Below are 20,044 nucleotides of genomic sequence, written 5' to 3' on the forward strand. Positions count from 1 at the left end.
TTTTTTTTATATAAATTTATTTATTTATTTATTTATTGCGCTGCGTTGGGTCTTCGTTGCTGTGTGCAGGCTTTCTCTAGTTGCGGCAAGCGGGGGCTACTCTTTGTTGCGGTGCACGGGCTTCTCATTGCGGTGGCTGCTCTTTGTTGCGGAGCACAGGCTCTAGGCATGCAGGCTTCCGTAGTTGTGGCATGCAGGCTCAGTAGTTGTGGCACGCAGGCTCTAGAGTGCAGGCTCAGTAGTTGTGGCACATGGGCTTAGTTGCTCCGTGGCAAATGGGATCTTCCTGGACCAGGGCTCAAACCTGTGTCTCCTGCATTGGCAGGCGGATTCTTAACCACTGCACCACCAGGGAAGTCCCATTTTTATTTCTAATAAAGTAAATTCTTTGAAAAAAAAAAAAAATTCGTACATGCCAGGTGCTATTTTCTTTAAGGGCTTCATGGGTGTTACATTATTTAACCCTCACAATAACTTAAGAGGCTCTATTATCAGTTTAGAGATGGAGAAACTGAGGCCCAGAGAGTTTGGACAACTTCCTCGTGCTCAGACAGCCCCCTACTGCACAGACTTGTGGGGACCAACTAAAATAATGCAAGTAAAACTGCTTGGCACTATAAAATGCTGTACCAGGCGACCACACCCTTATTATTATTATTATAGCATCTTACAGAATAACCCGAACGAACTTTTTGGCCAACCCAATATTATTAACAATGGTAACGGTAGCCGTATCCGGCACACTTCCCACAGGACGACAGAGGAGAATGCGGGCTCAGGGTCCCACATCCTCACATGGAGCCCCCACTAGTCAGTCAACAGCTCTCTTTAAATACAAGTGGTTTTTATGCACTCCATCATAAATCAGGCTAAATCTGATACGGTCAGGACTTGGAGTATGAACACTCGCTCCCAGAGCCTAGAGGATTTGGCAGGTGTAGAGCTTCAGCTAGATTTGCACTCCGTGGCAAAGTTTCCCAGGAAAATTTCAAAACGAGAGTCCTGCTGAAGCGTCCTGGGAGAGTTTGCCATTTTTGCCCTCGTTGGCAAGTTTCTGGTGGATGCTTCGAGACTGGGCCCTGACCGGGCCTGGTCCCAGGCAGCCTTCGTTTCAGATGCTGCATAGGATGTTTTTAAATGAGGTTCCATCTTACAGGCTGGGTTCCTTTGTCTCTTTTGAGTGTGAAAAAATAACTTGTGTGATGGTTTAGCCCATGATGAAGGGACTCATAGCTTTCAAAAGATCGGGTGGTGACACTTTGGAGAGACAAAGAAAAAGACCTGGGTGCACTACCGGGCATGAGATGGTACAGACTCTTATTAAGCACCAACTATACGTTCTTTTTTTTTTTTTTTTAATAAATTTATTTATTTATTTATTTATTTATTTATTTTTGGCTGTGCTGGGTCTTCGTTTCTGTGCGAGGGCTTTCTCTAGTTGTGGCAAGTGGGGGCCACTCTTCATTGCGGTGCGCGGGCCTCTCACTATCGCGGCCTCTCTTGTTGCGGAGCACAGGCTCCAGACGCGCAGGCTCAGTAGTTGTGGCTCACAGGCCCAGCTGCTCCGCGGCATGTGGGATCTTCCCAGACCAGGGCTCGAACCCGTGTCCCCTGCATTGGCAGGCAGATTCTCAACCACTGCGCCACCAGGGAAGCCCTGCGTTCTTGTAATGAGACAAGGCTGTGGCCCAAGGTGGGCCTCCAAGCTGACCAGAGACCAAATAGGTAAATATAGACCATATATAGATCGAAAGCCCCATGTGCAGAAATTCTATTCGTTCTCCATTGATCCCGAATGCTTGGCATAGTTTCTGGCAGGTCCTCTCTTTAGGGATGGGATATCAGGTGTTCCTGACGCTCTCACTCACTGGGAATTGCCTCAGTCTGGTAGAAGGTTATGATCCCGCCAGGTGATGGGGGGAGGAGTAGCCCCTGGTCGAGGTGATGATTTAAAGGGCCAAATCCCCCACCCCCAGGATGTAGAGAAAAGGGAACTCTCGTGCACTGTGGGTGGGAATGTAAGTTGGTGCAGCCTCTGTGGAAAACAGTATGGAGGTTCCTCAAAATATTAAAAGTAGAACTACCATATGATCCGGCTATTCCACTTATGGGTAGTTACCCAAAGAAAACAAAAACACTAATCCGAAAACACAGATGACCCATATGTTCATTATTTACGGTAGCCAAGATATGAAAGCAACCTAAGCATATATATATATATATATATATATATATATATAAAATGAAATATTACTCAGCCATAAAAAAATTAAAATTTTTGCCATTTGCAACAACATGGATGGGCCTAGAGGGTATTATGCCAGGTGAAATAAGCCATAAAAAGAAAGACAAATACCATATAATTTCACTTATATGTGGTATCTAAAAAACAAAACAAATGAACAAACAAAACAAAACAGAAACAGAGTCATAGATATGGAGAGCAAACAGGTGGTTACCAGAGGGGAGGGAGGTGGAGGGTTGGATGAAAGAGGTGAAGGGCATTAAGAGATACAAATTTCCAGTTATAAAATGTCACGGGGATGTAATATACAGCACAAGGAATATAGTTAATAATACTGTAATAATTTTGAGTGGTGACAGATGGTTAATAGACTTATCATGGTGATCATTTCATAATGCCTTTCCTCAGTCACTCTGGTAAACTCCTGAAATTAACATGATATTGTATGCCTACTATACTTCAATAAAAAAATAAATTAAAAAAAAAAAGGGCCGCCCCCTTGCATCCTTCGGGACAGCTCTGAAAGGGCATCCCAGGTCTCCCAGAGCTCGCTGGGGGACCAGCTGTGGCCTTAGCAACTGTCTCCACGTGTCGGCTTCTCATGCTCCCCAACTTCGCCTGCTTCACTTCCGCACAGGTGTCTCTCCAGGGAGCCGCCTGGCAATGCACTTCTCCATCTCAGAGTCTGTGTCCGGGGAGGCCCATCTAAGCCTGTGCGGAGTGATGAGCGTTGCTCTAGTGGTTGTATATATAAACGCCTTTGAGCTCAGAGAAAGGGGCAGGGACTCACCTCCAAAAGGACGGAGGCGTTTGAGGGGGCCTTGCATGACCTTAAATTTGTATTCTGCTCCTATTTCCTCCTCACTACAATCCTACCAGGCAGGACCTATCACTTCTTCATTTGACAATTGAGAAACCAACTCAGAGAGGAGAGGTGACCTGAAACAGATCCACACAGCTACCAAGTGGCGGGGCCAAGGACTAAGCTCTGTTCCCTAACTTCAAATCCAACTCGCCGGGCTCCCTACCTAAACCTCTTGTCTGTGTGGCATTTGGAAGGTTACAGAGCCTTTTCATACACACTGACCTCCACAGCTGTGACTTAAGCAAGACAGACATGGTTCTCTCCCTTTGAGTAATCATTTACGGGTGCTTTGAATTGTGCTGAACCAAAGCCAAGAGCACAGGGCTAGGGGCCCAGAGACTTGATGAAGGGGGAGACGGAGGGAGGGAGGGAGGGAGGCATGACTCTTACGCCAGCCTCTAGGGCAGCAGCCAGCAAGTTGGCAGGTCCCCAGGAGCAACTCTCTCAAACCCATCACTTCATCTTACATGGACGGCGATGAAACATTGGTTGGCTTTTCTCCCCATGGAGAAAATAAGGAGGAAAGAGCCTACAAGATCCACAAGTCCAAGGTCATTCTATTTTGTTCACCTAGAGTCTAACTATCACAGTGCCTGGCACAAACCAGTACTAATGATGATGATGGTTAACATGTGTATCACGTTTATTTTACACCTGGCACAATTCTGAGCACTTCACATATATTTACTCTTTAAGTCCTCATATCTAGTCCTCAGCTAGATAACTACTGTTATTATCTTCGTTTTGCAGATAAAGGAAACTAGGCACGGAGAGATGGGCAGTAATAAATACTCGAGGGGTGAATGAATGAATGAATGATCTGAGGCCTATCATGCTTCAAGTCACAGAAATAAAAACGAAACTACAGTCCATTGAGGAGCAGAATGGGGCTAAGCCTGGTACATGGATTATCTCCTCGAATCCTCTTTCAGTCCTCCCGAAGAGGCACAGATGATCAAGCCCAGTTCACAGGTGAGGGGATAGAGACTGGCAGAGGGTAGGTAGGTGGCCCTGCAAGTTGACAGAGCCAGGGCTTAGTCCAGGTGTGTCTGACTCCAAAGACAGCACCCCTAACCCCTTAGCAGTTCTCTTGCTTACCTGTGGGTCACTGAGCCAAACGCTGTAACTATCCAGCACACAGCCGAGAAAACGAAACCGAAGATGCCCCCGAGCATCCAAGCACATGGCACAAGGCTCTTATTTTAGACAAAATTCTAGCAAGAGCATCAGCCTCTTTTTCTCAGACCCAGAAGTTGAACAGAAATTAGAAAAAAGAGTGGCTGCTCTTAGCAGGAAGGCAAGGGAGAGAGAGGAATGATTAAAAGGATAACTGACCAAGCCCGCAAAGCTGGGGCCAGGAGTGCAGGACAGGTGGCTCTAGCCATGTCAACAGTATTGCACCCGGAGCGTAGTTATTGCCTTCCGAGCCCCGAGAAAAGGTTGTAGTGTGCAGAGATGCCACTTCCTGTCACAGCCACTGCAGCTCCCTGAGCCTCAGTGTCTTCATCTGTGAGATGGAGACAATAGTCCTGGCCCCCGACGGATTGCCGGCAAGATTCAACAAGCTCCCGGTGGCAAAAGCACTTGGTCAACAGTAGCCAAGGTGAGTTACCATGCCTGCTATGTTTTGCTGAAGAACACTGGGAAGAGGAGGCAATACATTTTTGGAAGTTTTCCAATAATATGGCGGAAATAATATTTTTTTTAAAAAAACAACTGCAGTATGTCAAGGGGTGAATTTCATTTTCTAGAAAGTTCTCTCTTGCAGTGCGCTCAGGAAGCTGATTCATCGGGAGGCGTGACTAATTGTGGCAGCCTCTTGGCCTCTTTACCAGAAGATCCACCCAGTGGATCCACCCTTCTGCTTGAAGGTTATCCATGATCTCAATCGACATGTCTAATGGGATTGAGGACAGACAGAGTAGGACACTGGGTACAGACTTCAAAATCCACAAGTCGCTAGTTCAAAAAAAAAAAAAAGGCAAAAAAAAGGCCGATTGCTCTTTGGGGACAAGCTGCTAAGAAACTGAAGCTTCTGCCTTCAGCCCAGCCCCGGGGGAGGGCTCATTTAGACTTCAAGCCACATACCCTTGGGGGAATACCAACTGGCAACTTGCTGGATCTCTCATAGAAAAGCCAGCTGTGCAATCAACATCACCATCATCATTAATTGAATTCTCATAGGTACCTACCACAAAGCAGGCACGTGGTGGGCAAAGCAGGAAACTCAGACACAGGCAAGTTCCTGCCCACAAGGAGCTCATAATCTACTGAAAGAGATGTGCACGGTGGGATGAGAACAACAGGGTGATGAACTTAACCCTCACCAAGCACTTACCATGCGCCAGGCACTATGAAGACCTTTACACGTGTTATCTCATTTCACCCTCGCAACAATCCTATTCTCGTCATCTTTGTTCTACAGATGTGAAAACTGAGGTCCAGAGAAGTTAAAGCAGTTACCCAAGGTCTCCAGCTAGCAAGGGGTGGAGCTGGGATTCAAACTCGAGCCTTGAGCCCAGAGGTCACGCCTGTAACCCCATGACCAGCGCAATAGGCGGGTACAGGTAAAGTGCCAAGTGGGAATGCTGGGGTGGGGGATGGGCCTCTGGGGTACAGGGTGGGCTTTGGAATCAGCTGGACTGGGGTTCTAAAACTGCTCTGCCAATCATTAACTTGGGGGGGGGGGCTGATTTTCAATTGTTTTCTACAACTCCATTGGCAGGGAGGAGAGTCCTGAAGATTAGAGGAGTTGACCTAGTGGGGGTCCATGGTGCCATCTTGGGCATCTTCCACTGGACCAAAAGGGATCAGAGAAAGCACAGGAGGGGTGTGTGTGTCGGGGGGTGGGTGTGGTCAGGAAAGGCCTTCAAGAAAATGGTGACTTTTAAGATGGGCCTTGAAGGATCAGTAAATTTGGATTAACTTCAAGGAAGGGAGCAGGGTCGGGCAGGCACACGCAAAGACCCTGGAGGTGAAAACGCTGAGGGCCCATTTGGGGAACAAGCTGGCTGGAGCCCAGGAAGAGAGCTGTGGAGTAGAGAGACCCATGGCTGGGAAGGAGGCGAATCCACATTTAAGCTGGCAGGGCAGTGACCTTTGGCCACGTTTACTGAGAATCCACTTTGTATGTGTGCTGAAGACCTGGCGTTAAAGGGTTCATCCTTTAAAGACATCCTCTTCAAAAGAGGCGGAGAGACAAAGGTAGCGGAGTCAGCCCTCTCTTTAAAGAGCAGGCAGGCACAGCAACTGGCTGGCCAGCTTCCTTCCTTTCCTTCCCTCCAGCCTCCCCCCTAGGGCTGTGCATTCCGTGGCCCCTGGGAGCAAAAGGCACACACTGCTGAAGATTAAACAGAGCCAAGGCATAAGCACCGTTCCACTGTGTGCACACATGGGGACACATCCACACACACAAACACACTCACGCACACAAATGGGGTAAGAAGCCAATCTGATTTTCCAAAAGATTGCATAATTCTTAGGTGATATTAAAATAGCTGATGAAGAATCCGCTTTAAAATTTTTGGGGTGGGCGTTGAAGGGCTGAAGAGCCTTGCTTAGATATTTCTGACAGAATCATTTACAAGAAATAAGCCGCCAGCACAGAGCTTTAAAACCTTCAGCTCCTAAAACCTCGAGCTCCTGCACCTTCTTGGGTCCTTAGATGCCTCCCTAGATGTGCAGGGTGGGTGAGGGGGTGACCCTAGCAGGGGGCCTGCCCAACCCAGGCCCTCGCCGGCAGCTCCCACAGATCAGGTGTTTCTTTTCTGAGATGGGAAGAAGCACCACCACTGAAATGATCCCCTCTTTCCCAGGCCCCCAGAGAACTTCCTGTCCGTGCCAATCACGTGGCACATAATCATGTCCAGCCTGTGTGGCTTTTCCACCCTTGGCTCAGATTGTACTGAAAAGAATCTGATTTGTAACTCCTTATGACTGTGCGACTTGTCTTCTCAGCCTATTTTGAACATCTTGCAGGAAGGTTAGAGCTGTGCTCTATTACAGTCCTGCATCCACGCATCTGGGATAGACAAGGTAGCAAACATTTTGCCATTATGCTAGGTAGTGGATCTGAATTTTTTCCTCTGATGATACGGTGCTTGAATGTCTCCGAACGTTATCTTCTAATAATATAGTCACTAGTTATTCCTCTGCAAATTCCAAGAGTCTAGAACAGAGCCTGGCAGACAAGTGTCCAGTTAGGTCTCCTTCTGAAGCTATCTTAATTCCATCTTGGAAGAAAACCTTCATCTATTAAGTTGGGATCTGAAGGGTAAGTGGCCATTAGGCAAAGAAAGAGGATGAGGAGTTGGGGAGAGTGAAGAAGAATCTTGTAGGCAGAGGGGACGGCAGGAGCAAAGGCCTGGAGTATGATGAGGGTGTGTACAGGTATGACCCTGTGGCCGGGGACAGCCTTCAGGGCAGGTCTGGAGCAGCAGTGAATCTCGGACAGAATCAGAGGATGGGTTCCCTCCCATCGGAACAGGAGGGAGGAAGGAAAGCAGGGAGACAAAAGTAGGCAAGATTGTAGGTCTGAGGGCAGAAAGCTGAGAAAGTTCCCATCTGATGGCTTCTATTTTCTCTCTGAGGAGGGAAGTAAGGATATCTTCTGAGCAGGAGGAGGAACGAGGAGAGGTGAGAGATTTTAGGAGAGAGGACAAGGTTTGAAATAGCCACTGAGAAGAAAGGAGTCAAAACTGGGCTGGGGAAAGTGGGAGGATTTCTGTGTAGGACTGAGCGTCCAAAGGAGGTTGGAGACCCCATGTTTCCATGACATCAATGCCTGTGGCTGGTCAAGATTTCTTCAGGACCTTGGTGTAGGGGGACTGGTTGGGGTTTCCTCAGGTGGGAGTGATGGAAAGACAGCAGGACAAGGGCACGGCTTCTTGCAAGGCAATGGCTGAGGTAATGGAGCTTGAACTCAACAGGGTAGGGAAGAAGCAGGTTGATATGGAGAAAGCAGAAAGGCAATGGACGGGCCTCTGGAAGATGTTGAATGACAAGCGTGGTAGAAGTGGCTGGAGTTGCGGAAGAAGTCATGGTCAGGAGGGTCAAAGCAGGTGCAGATGTAGCTACAGCAAGATTTCGGATGAGGCCCGGGAGTGGTAGGCTGATAGGGAAATGAGGAGGTCAAGGCACGGGTGTCGAAAGGGCGGACTCAATCAGATGCCCCAAAAGCAGCCGCTCAGATTCTAGGATTCACAAGATTCAGTCAGCTCAGCAGCTTCATCTGACAATCAGGGACACTGAGAGCGTCAGGGCCTGAGCCAAGGTCACGAAAGGGGTTTGAGGCAGGCGGGCCTGCCACCCCCAGCCTCCTGGCCAGGGCTCTCCTCCCCATGGACGCCCTGTCCCCCAGGAGACGTGCAGCGAGGCAGGCAGGCTAGGTGAGGAAAAGAGGAGGCAGGAGAGGCCAGGCCTGAGTCCCCACCCCGTCGCCTCCCAGGGCCTCAGCCCCCCCGACACACCCCCTCCCCCCCAGGCCGGGCCGGTTCCGGCCAGACCGGAAGCACGTGGCCGCCCACCGGCGCGGTTGCCCGGGAGACCCAGGCTGTTTACCCGCGGGACGGAGCCCGGCGACGGCGGCGGACGGAGCGGCGCCGCTAGGTGAGCGCGGCCGGCCGCCGGCCCGCGGGTCTGTCCTCGGCCTCCTGGGGGTCTGGGAGGGGCCGGGACAGGCCAGCCCCGAGCCCCCCGGGGCCCGTCGCCCGGGCGGGCCTCCCCAGACTCGGCCCCAGGGGCGAACCCCGGGAGACAGGCCAGGGGCCAGGAGGGAAGCGGCTGCTCCCCAGGGGCAGAGCCAGCCCGGCCCGGAGCTCACCGTTGCCAGAATGGGACAGCTCCCGGGCTCTGCGGAAGCCGAGGGTCCTAGGAAGCCGCTGGGCCATGCCCTCCTGGCTGGGTAGTACAGACCGAACACAGACTCCGAGGGACAAGGGGATGTCCTGTCACACAGAGAGACCGGAACCAGATCTGAGCCTCCCCCCAGACCCCCGCTGTTTCACCCAGGTCAACTCGCACTTTCTAGAGGCTCTTTCTTGCCCCTCCCCCCACATCCCTCCTGCTGCCTCATCTTGCCTCCTTCTAGAGCTGCCGGTACTTGAAAAGAACTGAGCTCTTCTTCTCCACCTACCTCTAATCCTCCCTCCCCACTGCTGCTGGAATCATGCCCAGTTCCTTTTCCAGACCTTTGATCACTTGGTGGCTTGTGGTCCAATTTCTCCACTCCCCCTTTTAAACATGGCACTCTGCGTAGGACAGTGTATTCTAATCTTTAGTCCTGGGTAGAACTGGGAATGGTACCAAAGTTTTCTCATTCTCAGGCCAACTACTATCTCCTGTTGGTTCTTCTGAGCATTTTTCATCCTCAAAGCCTCACAAGGAGGGGTGGGGATTGGCAGGGGATAGTATTAACTGACAAACATTTTTAAAAGACCAATTCAAATGTATGCATCCTTGGTATATACCAGCAGATGATATGTGGGTAGTTATATTTTATTACATTTATTGTAGGCTTAGATTTGGGTTGTGAGTGAAATAGGGCGGTCTGACCCCGTGGTAGGAGGTGGGAAAACAGGAAGATGGCGTTAGCTTCTCCTATCCAATTCTCCTTCTTTCCAGTTGATTTGGTGAGTAATCTTAAGGGATGGGCACCTGCCCTTTTGGCAGTTCCTTGGGAACTGTTATCAATGTTTGTTTCCTGACTCCTAGCAGGCCTCTGGGGTGCAGCTATTATGTTTAAGTAAACAGGCCACTTGCCTATTCAACAGGCAGCTTGATGGAAGCCTACGCCTAGATCTTGTCAAATCACTTTGTGGTTGAGAGTCTGCCAGGCCTAGAGGTGGTGAGATGAGCTGAGCAGGGTTGATGATGGATGCAGCAGAAGCCTCCCTGGACTGAGGCGGGCAGGCAGAGTTTGAGACCCAAGGTGTGAATATAAAGACACCGTTGGCCCAGGTCCCCAAACACCTGTTTCCCCTACCTCCCCTCTCCATGTGGGAGAAGCTGGGGAGAGTTGATGTTCCCTGCATGTAACAGATGGTTCCTGCGCTCGGCAGGAGGCAGCGGGTTATGAAAGCAGGTTTGATGGAACGGTTTTACCTGAAGGAGGTGTTAATCTCTAAATAACCATGAGTGGGCTTATAGGGATTAGTCATAATTGAGGTTTTTCTCCGAGATAGCTCGCAGTCATGTTATCTTATGACCAGGGTGTCTTGGATATGACACCCCCTGAACATGGATAATTATATAGTACCAAAAGGTATAGAAAGTGCACGCACACACTCAAGTTTTACTGTTAAAAATAATCCAGCAGGGAGCCTATGAGAACACATGACTTTCCTCATCAAAGTTGTTAAGGAAGAGGTTTCTAAGTTACCAAACTTACTGACAGTTAAACCTTCCTGAGGCGTGTGTGGGAATTAGATGCCAAGTCTGTGATAATTGGGTAGAAGCTGTGGCAAATTAACAGCCCTTCTTCAACGGGGAAGGGTGGGCAGAGAGGGGGAGCCAGTCTCCCAGTTGAGCTTCTCTTTGGCAGAACAGTTGGGCAGTTATGACCTCCCCATGCCACCCTGAGTTAAGTGCAGAGCTGCTTAATTACAAGCGAAAGACTTTGACTAAAATTAAAGGGAACCCCCCCCCCCCACATTCTTCACAGTTGATCAGAAAATAGACTAAATTAACAAGGAGCTGGGTAGGCTTTTTTGATGCCAAGGAGAAGGCTCCCGGACTCCCAGCAGCCAGATTGAGTGTGAAAGACTAGAAGTGGGAAAATGGGAGTGTGGAAAGACACTGCCTGTGAGCAGAATGGAGCAAACACAGAGAGGCCTTGCAGTTAAGAAAGACAGGGCGGACTTTTTTTTCTTCTTTTTTAACGTCTTTATTGGAGTATAATTGCTTTACAATGGTGTGTTAGTTTCTGCTTTATAACAAAGTGAATCAGCTATACGTATACATATATACCCATATCCCCTCCCTCTTGCGTCTCCCTCCCACCCTCCCTATCCCACCCCTCTAGGTGGTCACAAAGCATGAGCTGATCTCCCTGTGCTATGTGGCTGCTTCCCACTAGCTATCTATTTTACATTTGGTAGTGTATATATGTCCATGCCACTCTCTCACTTTATCCCAGCTTACCCTTCCCCCTCCCCGTGTCCTCAAGTCCATTCTCTATGTCTGCGTCTTTATTCCTGTCCTGCCCCTAAACCTAAAAACGGTTCTTCAGAACCGTTTTTTTTTTTTTTTTTTTTTAGATTCCATATATGTGTTAGCATACTGTATTTGTTTTTCTCTTTCTGACAGGGCAGACTTTGAACTGAGTAGCCCTTCAGGAATACACAGGGATACTGTGTTTTGTTTGGTTGTGGTTTTAGCGGTGAGGAAGGGGATATGCCCTAAAATTAGACAATGATGGTAATATGCACAGAATGGGAATATTAGGGTGCAGAGCTAAGGGGCTTGAATTGCATTGCTCAGCATTGTGTGATGAAGGTAGTTTGGAGTAAGTGAATGGGAGGTAAGTATACGATTAAAGTGTGGGATTAGGGGGAATTCCCTGGCAGTCCAGTGGCTAGGACTCCACGGTTTCACTGCCGAGGGCCCAGGTTCGATCCCTGCTCGGGGAACTAGGATCCCACAAGCCATGTGGCGTGGCCAATACATAACTAACTAACTAAATAAATAAATAAGTAAAAGTATGGGATTAGAAGGGACATATTAGAATGCATTTTTGGAGGCAATTTCATAGGCAGTAGCTCACTGGAGTCGACCTTCCGGCATTTCTGTGCAGCGGGCGGGGCAGGCATGGGTCCCCTGAGTCACCCAGCCGATCAGAGGTGACTGGGAGTAGACCCACCACGGACACCCTGGAGAAAGGCTCTGAAGCAACAGGTAAGACTTTTGGACCTAAAACAGTCGAAAGCACTAAATAAACAGAAAACAAAAACCAAAAGCAGAAAAATGAAGCCTTTACTGTGTGCCAAGCCTGGTTTTTACGGCCTTACCTATGATGTTTCGTATTACTGTCCTCATGTTGCAGATAAAGAGACTGATGTTTAGAGGCAGTTAAATAATGTTTTCAAGGTCATATAGCTAATTCTATAGATGAGGAAAGCAATGTACCAGAAAGGTGGAATGATTGTCCCATGGTCATCCAGCTAGCTCTTGGCAGGGCCTGAAATAGAACCTAGGTCTTATGACACCGGGTCCTGGGCCCTTTGCTTCCAAACGCGCTGCTTCTTGGGGAGGCTCTGGGAAGCTACCAGAAGGTCTTTCGAGGGCTGGGAGAGGGCTGGTCAGGCTGCAGGTGGAGAGAGCCACAGTCACAGTGGTGGTCAGGCTTCAGAGGAGGCAGGGAGCCCAGCACGTTGCAGTGTCCTGGGAAGGACGTAACCAGGGACTGGGAAGAAAAGGTGATCAGAAGCGTGTTAGCGAAGGTGCTGTGAAGACAGCGAGGACAGGGGAGGGGGCCTGACTTGGCAGTTCCAGGCCTGCAAGAGAAACACGCCTCCCACCATGCTTCAGGACGTGCACTCGTGAACACCCCCAAATACAGGGTGTGGGAGGTCCAAACACAGGGGCCCTCAAAGTGTTGACAAGGTGGTTGGGAAGAAGAAATGTCAACAGCTAACGGAGAGACTGAATGTGATCAGTGCTGGGGGAGAGTCCAAGACTGGTCCTTGAGAACAGAACTGGGTGTCACAGACCTGGGTTCTCTTTCAGGCTCTGCCACCAGCTGGCTTGGCGGCCTGGGGCATTTGCTCTGCTTTTCTGGCTCACACATCTGTAGAATTAGTGTGTGGCCGGAGGCCCCTTTGAAGTTGGCCTAGGACGGGGTTTGGTAAACCATGGCCCACAGGCCAGATCACACCACTCATTTTGTGTGGCTCGTGAGCTAACAATAGCTTTTACACTTTTAATGGTTGGAAAAAATAAAAAGAAGAAGATTTTGTGCCACATGGAAATGATATGAAATTCAAATGCCAGTGTCCATAAAGGCAGTTTCCTTGGGACAAAGCCACACCCGTTCATTTACACACTCTCTATGGCGGCGTTCACACCACAAGGGCAGAGGTGAGTAGTTGTGACAGACTGTGGCCCACGAAGCGGAAAATATTTACTCTCTGGCCATTTACGGAAAGGGATCATCAACCCTGGTCTGGAAGCTGAGTGCCCCCCTGTGAGTTCTGGCCAATGGGTGGACCAGCAGTGGGGTCTCCTGCTCCTCTCCCCCAGCCTTATGACAAAGTGAGGGCAGCAGAGGGATGTTGCGTGAAGTGACTTGTCAGTGAATACCCGGCGGGAGCCCCCCTGCCACCTGTGGCAGGAAGCTCTAGCTCTCAGCTCTTTTTTTTTAACATCTTTATTGGAGTATAATTGCTTTACAATGGTGTGTTCCTTTCGGCTGTATCACAAAGTGAATCAGCTATACATATACATATACCCGCATATCCCCTCCCTCTTGCGTCTCCCTCCCACCCTCCCTATCCCACCCCTCTAGGTGGTCACAAAGCACGGAGCTGATCTCCCTGTGCTATGCGGCTGCTTCCCACCAGCTATCTGTTTTACATTTGGTAGTGTATATATGTCCATGCTACTCTCTCACTTTGTCCCAGCTTACCCTTCCCCCTCCCCGTGTCCTCAAGTCCATTCTCTAGTAGGTCTGTTAGGTCTGTGTCTTTATTCCCGTCCTGCCCCTAGGTTCTTCATAACCTTTTTTTTTTAGATTCCATATGTGGCACATATATACAATGGAATATTACTCGGCCATAAAAAGAAATGAAATTGAGTTATTTGTAGTGAGGTGGATGGACCTAGAGTCTGTCATACAGAGTGAAGTAAGTCAGAAAGAGAAAAACAAATACCGTATGCTAACACATATATATAGCTCTCAGCTTTTGAGTGAAGCTGAGCTTGGATTCCCTGCTGGGTAACTGAACAGGGTTACTTTCTCTCTTCTGAGCAAAGGCAGCCACGGGTAACGCTCTCTTCTGGGCCTCCAGGTCTGTGGACGGTGTAGGGCGGAGCGCCCCACCCTGGGAGCCGGCAGATTCCGCCCTCAGGACTGGACCCTGGCTCTTCCCTCACTGGGGACACTTCCCCCTAGAGCAAGGGTGGGCAAACCACAGCCTGTGGGCCAAACTGGGCCCACCCCTGTCTTCGTAAATAAAGTTGCCTGGGAACACAGCCGCAGTCCCCTGCTTACGTATTGTCTATGGCTGTTCTTGTGCTACAGGGGCAGGGGTGAGTGGTTGGATCAGAGACGACGTGGCTCCCAAAGCCAAAACCATTTAGAGAAAAAGTTAGCTGAGCCCTGCTCTCGATCGTAACAGGGCTTATTCCTTCTCATCAATCTGGTCTCTCAGGTTAAAGCCCTCCCGACCCCCCGTAAGAATAAGAATTAGTCACTCGCTGGTGCAATACTTTATTTTCCTCATAGCAGTTATTAGTCGCGGAAAATATCTATTTACTTGTGGACTTCACACCAGCCTCTTCTCACTATAATAATTTAAGTTGCAAGGACTTTGGTTCACTGATATATTCCAATGCCTGGAATGAATGAATGAATGAATTGCAGCTGATGCCCTTGTCCAGATGCCAGAAATCCAGAGAGAAGCTCCTCTGCACACCCCCTCCCGCCCCCATCGTGGCCGGTCCTTATTCTGGATCCTGGGATGTGAATGGCTCAGGTCCAGAAGTCCTAGGACGTTTAACCCACAGCCTCCTCTCTTCTCTTGCTTCCTTAGGGGTCTTGAGGAGCCATGGCCACGGAAGCCCCGGTGAATACAGCGCCCCCTGAACGCAGCACTGCTGTCAGCACAGCAGCTGGCAGCTTCATTTGGCAGCCAGACTCACTAAACACGCACGTCACAAGGCCCAAGTCTGCCAAGGGACGCACTCGGCCAAGTCTGCATAAGCCCGCGGGCACGGAGGGATGCCGCAGCCTCACGCCATCTTCACCTCCAGCCATTCCCCGCGAGTCGCCGAGCAGCCAGAAACCGGCAGCCTGCACACCCAGATCTCCAAGTCAGGGAGCCCCCGATGAGATCCCGGAGCTGCTGCAGCAGGTGCCCACAGGGGCATCATCTTCCCTCAATAAATACCCAGTCCTTCCTTCCATCAACAGGAAGACCCTGGAGGAGGCGGCCCTGGAAACAGTTGCTAAAAAGGCTGGTTCCCTGCAGCTGAGCAGCACCCAGGCTCTTTACCAAGCGGAGACCTGCACCGTGAAGACGAGTGAAGAAGGTTCCCGAGCTCAACCTTGTTCCCCGGAGAGGAAATGCATCGTGCGGACCAAGAGACAAAGCTCCTATAGGGCCAGAGACCTGGAGGAACCGTCAGATCAAGAGCCAACGCTGCTGCTTGCCGTCAGATCACCGTCAGGACGAAGGTTTGTCCACCCTTTCCGGCCAACTGATGACTTACACACCGTTGTCGCCGTGGCCGAACACAAGAACGAGGCCACGTACCGACACTGCAGCATTGAAACGATGGAGGTGCCCAGGAGACATTTCTCTGACCTCACCAAGTCTCTGCAGGAGTGCGGAATCCTCCACAAGTCGGTGCTGGGCATCTCACAGGAAGATGGGGAGGGATGGCCCTGAGTCCGCAGCCACCCAGCTGGGGTCCTGGGTCTCTGAGCAAGGAGCGTGGTTGGGCGCCACGGCCTCCCGGGCAGCTTGGTTCCAAGTGCCATGTGAATCTGGTGCAGCTGTGACTCTTGGGACACTCACCCTCAGCACATCTTCTTTGAAGCAGTGAAATCTACACAGGCACCAAATGCATTAAGAGGATTCTCTTGCAGTTGTTAAACTCTCTCCACCACGGGAGTGAACTGGCAAGTGACCAAGGCTGTTCCTGGAACAGCTGTGACCAGGCCTTCTCCTTTTCTCCTTGGGTCCTTTCTGAAGCACCTGCTTACCTTTACAATGAACTTGCACTCTCTTGAAGCCAATGGTTTGCCTTTCTGTATTTGATGCAGGATTAAACACTTCCCAGAGAGGATTCTGGTCTGGTAAATAACCAGGGTTCAGGAAATACTGCACTGGCATTTGTGTTTGTTTCAAGTATCTTTAAGAAACAGGCGCTTGACCCTATTTTGGGAGCAGCCCCTTTGCCAAGCTCGAGTGGCTCAAGTTTCTCGGGGATTACCATTTGTGTGAGGTGGTTTCAGAGGAAAGAATAGGCCTTCAGCTAATACAAATCCCCCAATACACCAACATTTCGGAAAGAGCCCAAGAGCTGGAAAGTGAATCCCTTCCATAAGCAGGAATTAGCCAGGAGCTACTTTATTTTTAATACAGACTGACCAGGTTTACAATTTTTGGTAGCTACTCTCTGCACAAAATTTTCCCAAAACTGAGAAAAGCCAGTGTAATCTTACATCCTTTGCTTTCCCCAGTGGTGGCATCTTTTGTTTTTAAATGGCACAAACCTACAAGTCTGCACAAACTTGTAGGAAAGGCCCCCTTGGCTTATCTGGGTGTGGATACATTGTTTTATCCCCCAATTTCAGGGTCTCCCCTACTTCAAACACGGAGGCTCCCTTGAGACGACAGGGGTGACCCCGTGTTCTGATTCAGAATCCCCCGGAGGAAGAGGGCACCTCGGTTTGGTGTCGCTTTGCTGTGCCTACGCTGAAACCACGTGCCCAAATAAATGTCTCGTTGATCAGCATGACACCCGTAGCTGTGTGGCAGACCCCGGAGTCTTGCTTTTCCAGCTCTGAAATGGTGACATGGAAATTTTCCCAAGTTCCCTCGTGTTGTAAGCTCAGCAAGGCTCCCACATCTCACCTGGGTCCCCTTTACGGCCAAATCCCCGTTCAGAGTGGAGAACACCTGTCCTCCCAGAGCCCAGCCATCACAAAGCCCTGAGTACTGATATGCACCCCTACTTGCTAGGTACACAGAGAAGGCAGGACTTCTACAAGCATAGCAACGAGTGCATCTCGTGCATAGATAAAGCCTGTGGTTGGAAATGTTACTTCCAGCAAATTGATACTTGGCCCTGGAGATGAACACCAACATCCTTTCCTCTGAAGAAGGCTCGCCTTGTCCTAACTGCATCCCACGCCACCCAGATCATTCTAGAATAGGTTATTTTGGAATGTTTTGCAAAATTTCTTAATGCCATTTGGTCAGCCGCTCCTCTGACTGCAAAGGTCAGCTGGGGCTGGTGGAGCCTTGGGCAGGCCCAGGCCACTGGCCGCATCCCCCGGCTGCTGACCACGCAGAAGGGCCTGGTGACTCGAGCCTGGTACTCAAGTCCAGGGGTTTCGCCTCCCACCCAGGACTCGAGCACAGAACTCTGCCTCTGATCTAGGAGGCTGGGGGAAGAGCCTCCCACATTTTATTCTTACCACCTACTCTGTGGTAAGAATAAAATCCCACCCACCTGGGACTTGGTAATTTCTCCAGGCAAGAAATCTTTAGAAAATTGCAGTGAAATGGAGCATGCTTGAAGGAGTTAGAATGTTCTGCACTTAGGGGTTTGCTACTGCTATTTAGCTTAGAATTTTGGGGTGGTGGGAACAAAATGGAAGGCATAAAGCATAGAAATATTTTAGGATATTTGGGGATATGTGAACAAAGCTAGATTTGAAACACATCTTTTGTTTCAAATAAACTTTTTCTGCGGGGACAAAAGATGACAATACTAATAATAAAAACCGATTTGCGTGAAACTGAGTCAGTGGAGAAGTGCATCTTCTTATTTCAGCGCAAGGCTTCAGCCACCCACGCTAGTGGACAGAGGGCGTTGTGAACCCCGTCTTCAGTTCTCTCCTTGGCAAAGCACTTGGCCCTGCTGTTTGATCCAAGTCCTCTTCCCCAGGCACTCCAGATGCCCACCCTTCCGAAAGCGCCTGCTTTCAGCTCATATCAGAGCACTAAGCTGGTCTGTAGGGGAAGAAACTCCTGAATTTCTTCCCCAAATCATTCCACGTACTCTCCTTTTGAGGTCGGCAAGAACACACTGTATCAGAACTTCAGCGTTCTTGGCTCTGTAGGTGGTACTGCCAATCAGGTGCCCTGGCCTAATGGGCTAAGCTGAGCCCAGGGCCTAACTCTTGGTGGCCCTGGTAGGTCTGAAGTTGGCCCACTTTGCGGTCACAGGCCTGAGTCATTCATTTAACCCACAGTCATTGAGGGTCTGCCCTGTGCCACACCGGCTCACAGGCATTGGCGCCCTTGCAAGAGAGCGTTGGCAAGACAATGTGGAACCACCTTGGACTGTCAACTCCAACCAGCCGAGGGCGGCAGCTGTAGCTTTATCTGGGAGGGCCCTAGAGTGAGGGCCAGACTGGATGGCTGCCGGTCTTCTCCCCACCTTGTGGGAACACAGAGGAAACTCCTCCCCACCTCTTCTAGTGACGGCACTAGGAAGATTGCTCATTAGGGATATGGACTTTGCATAGGACAAAGCTTCATGATGAGTGATTCCCCTCCATCCCCTGATAAAGTCCAGTAGGTAAATTTCGTCCTGACAGCAGAAGGAACAGCAGGAGAAAGAAGTGACTCATCATGTAGAATCCAAAACATTTTCACCAACAGATGGCAGGTGGTTCTAACACAACAACAGCCCTTGCCCTGAAAGTACCCGGGGACCCAGCCCACAGCCGTGAATCCAGGGCAGTCCTGCTGAAGAAGCGAGGTGAACGGGACCATGGGCCAGTGGTCACCCCCGAGCTCCCCACAGAAAATCCTTCACAAACAAACAAAAAAAAACAAGACAAGCCTTGAGGCTTCCATTCCAATGAGAAACTTTCAAGACTAGTGACAGATCAGTCTCACTATCAGGCATGACAAAAGTAAGGCATTTCACGCACTAGACTTTGCTTTTGTTCATGCTCTCATCACCATTTGAAGGGGGTGTCTAATGTCAAATAAAGCCACCCTGCCCCAAGAGGCAAAAAGGTTTCTCTTAACACAATTTTTAATTGTCTTCATAATATGTTGAGATAAAGGGGTATTCAGTTTCCCGTGGTTTGGGGTATATTTTAGACGAGCCTTTTATATGGTCAGTGGATCTACTTTTATACCTTTTAAACAGAATTGCAAAGAAAACTAGATCATTTTACTTCAGCATTAGTGTGGAAATCATTCTGAGAATTAAGCAGGAATACCCGTTTTCTTAGTCCACCGAGGCAACACACCACAATAAAGTTAAAACTTTGAGCATGTTTACCCTCACCCTGAAATCAGAACCGACCAAACCCTACCATAGAAGCAGAGAGGGTCAGGGGCCACTGCGGAGGAGTTGGCCATCCAAGTCTGGAGCAGACTTTTGGTGACTCACCAACAAACAAGACAGCCACTCAATTATAAAAATAAAATTGGGTGTTTTATTTTGCGTCTGCACCGGTGATGTGACATTTTCCTTTCCTGGTGAGGGCAGTTTCTACCAGCCCTTGCTGACGTCCCTCTGTGTGCCTCCACCTTCAAACAGTTGAGGAAACAGCAGAAATCCTGAACAGCTGATGCACAAGCACACATCTCTGGAAGTATTTTTGGACACACTTAAATCCCATCCCAAGACGCTGAACAACTGATGTGACAACTGCCAATGGGTACAATGAAGTGAGCCTCATTCCCACAGTCCTGCTCAGAGGAGCGCTCTGGCTGCTGTGTTGAGAACAGACCGTAGGGGTCAGGGTGGAAGATGGGAGACCAACTACTGGACGTTGACAGTAACCAGAGGAGAGATGGTGGTGGCTTGGGCCAGGGGCGTAGCCATAAGTGTTACGAGAGATGGTCAGATTCTGGATACACAATCCATTTTCTTAAGGAAAAAGAAAAGGAAAGATAGTTTGACAGATTGGAATTTACCGAAGTGGACTTAGCTTGACCACATCACCAATGTGGACTGTTTCTGCAAAAACAAAAACAAACCTGACAGCAACAAGACCAATACATGGTAGGCAGGGGAAAAAC

At 49.6% G+C, this 20,044-nt stretch overlaps 1 protein-coding gene across 2 annotated transcripts; it reads left to right on the forward strand.

The window, feature by feature from the left end:
• The first annotated feature begins 8,663 nt into the window (after positions 1 to 8,663).
• On the forward strand, positions 8,664 to 16,135 carry UBXN10 (UBX domain protein 10). Of its 2 annotated transcripts, none has more exons than XM_059895348.1 (2): positions 8,664 to 8,717; positions 14,858 to 16,135. In XM_059895348.1, exon 2 carries the CDS (start codon positions 14,873 to 14,875, stop codon positions 15,713 to 15,715), a length of 843 nt encoding a protein of 280 aa, XP_059751331.1. In that variant the 5' UTR covers positions 8,664 to 8,717; positions 14,858 to 14,872; the 3' UTR covers positions 15,716 to 16,135. The 2 variants fall into 2 exon arrangements, with proteins under 2 accessions (XP_059751331.1, XP_059751342.1); XM_059895359.1 differs by lacking the exon at positions 8,664 to 8,717 and adding an exon at positions 11,923 to 12,002.
• The last annotated feature ends 3,909 nt before the right edge of the window (positions 16,136 to 20,044 follow it).

The sequence above is a fragment of the Balaenoptera ricei genome, chromosome 1, assembly GCF_028023285.1.
Source record: "Balaenoptera ricei isolate mBalRic1 chromosome 1, mBalRic1.hap2, whole genome shotgun sequence".
Classification (NCBI taxonomy): domain Eukaryota; kingdom Metazoa; phylum Chordata; class Mammalia; order Artiodactyla; family Balaenopteridae; genus Balaenoptera; species Balaenoptera ricei.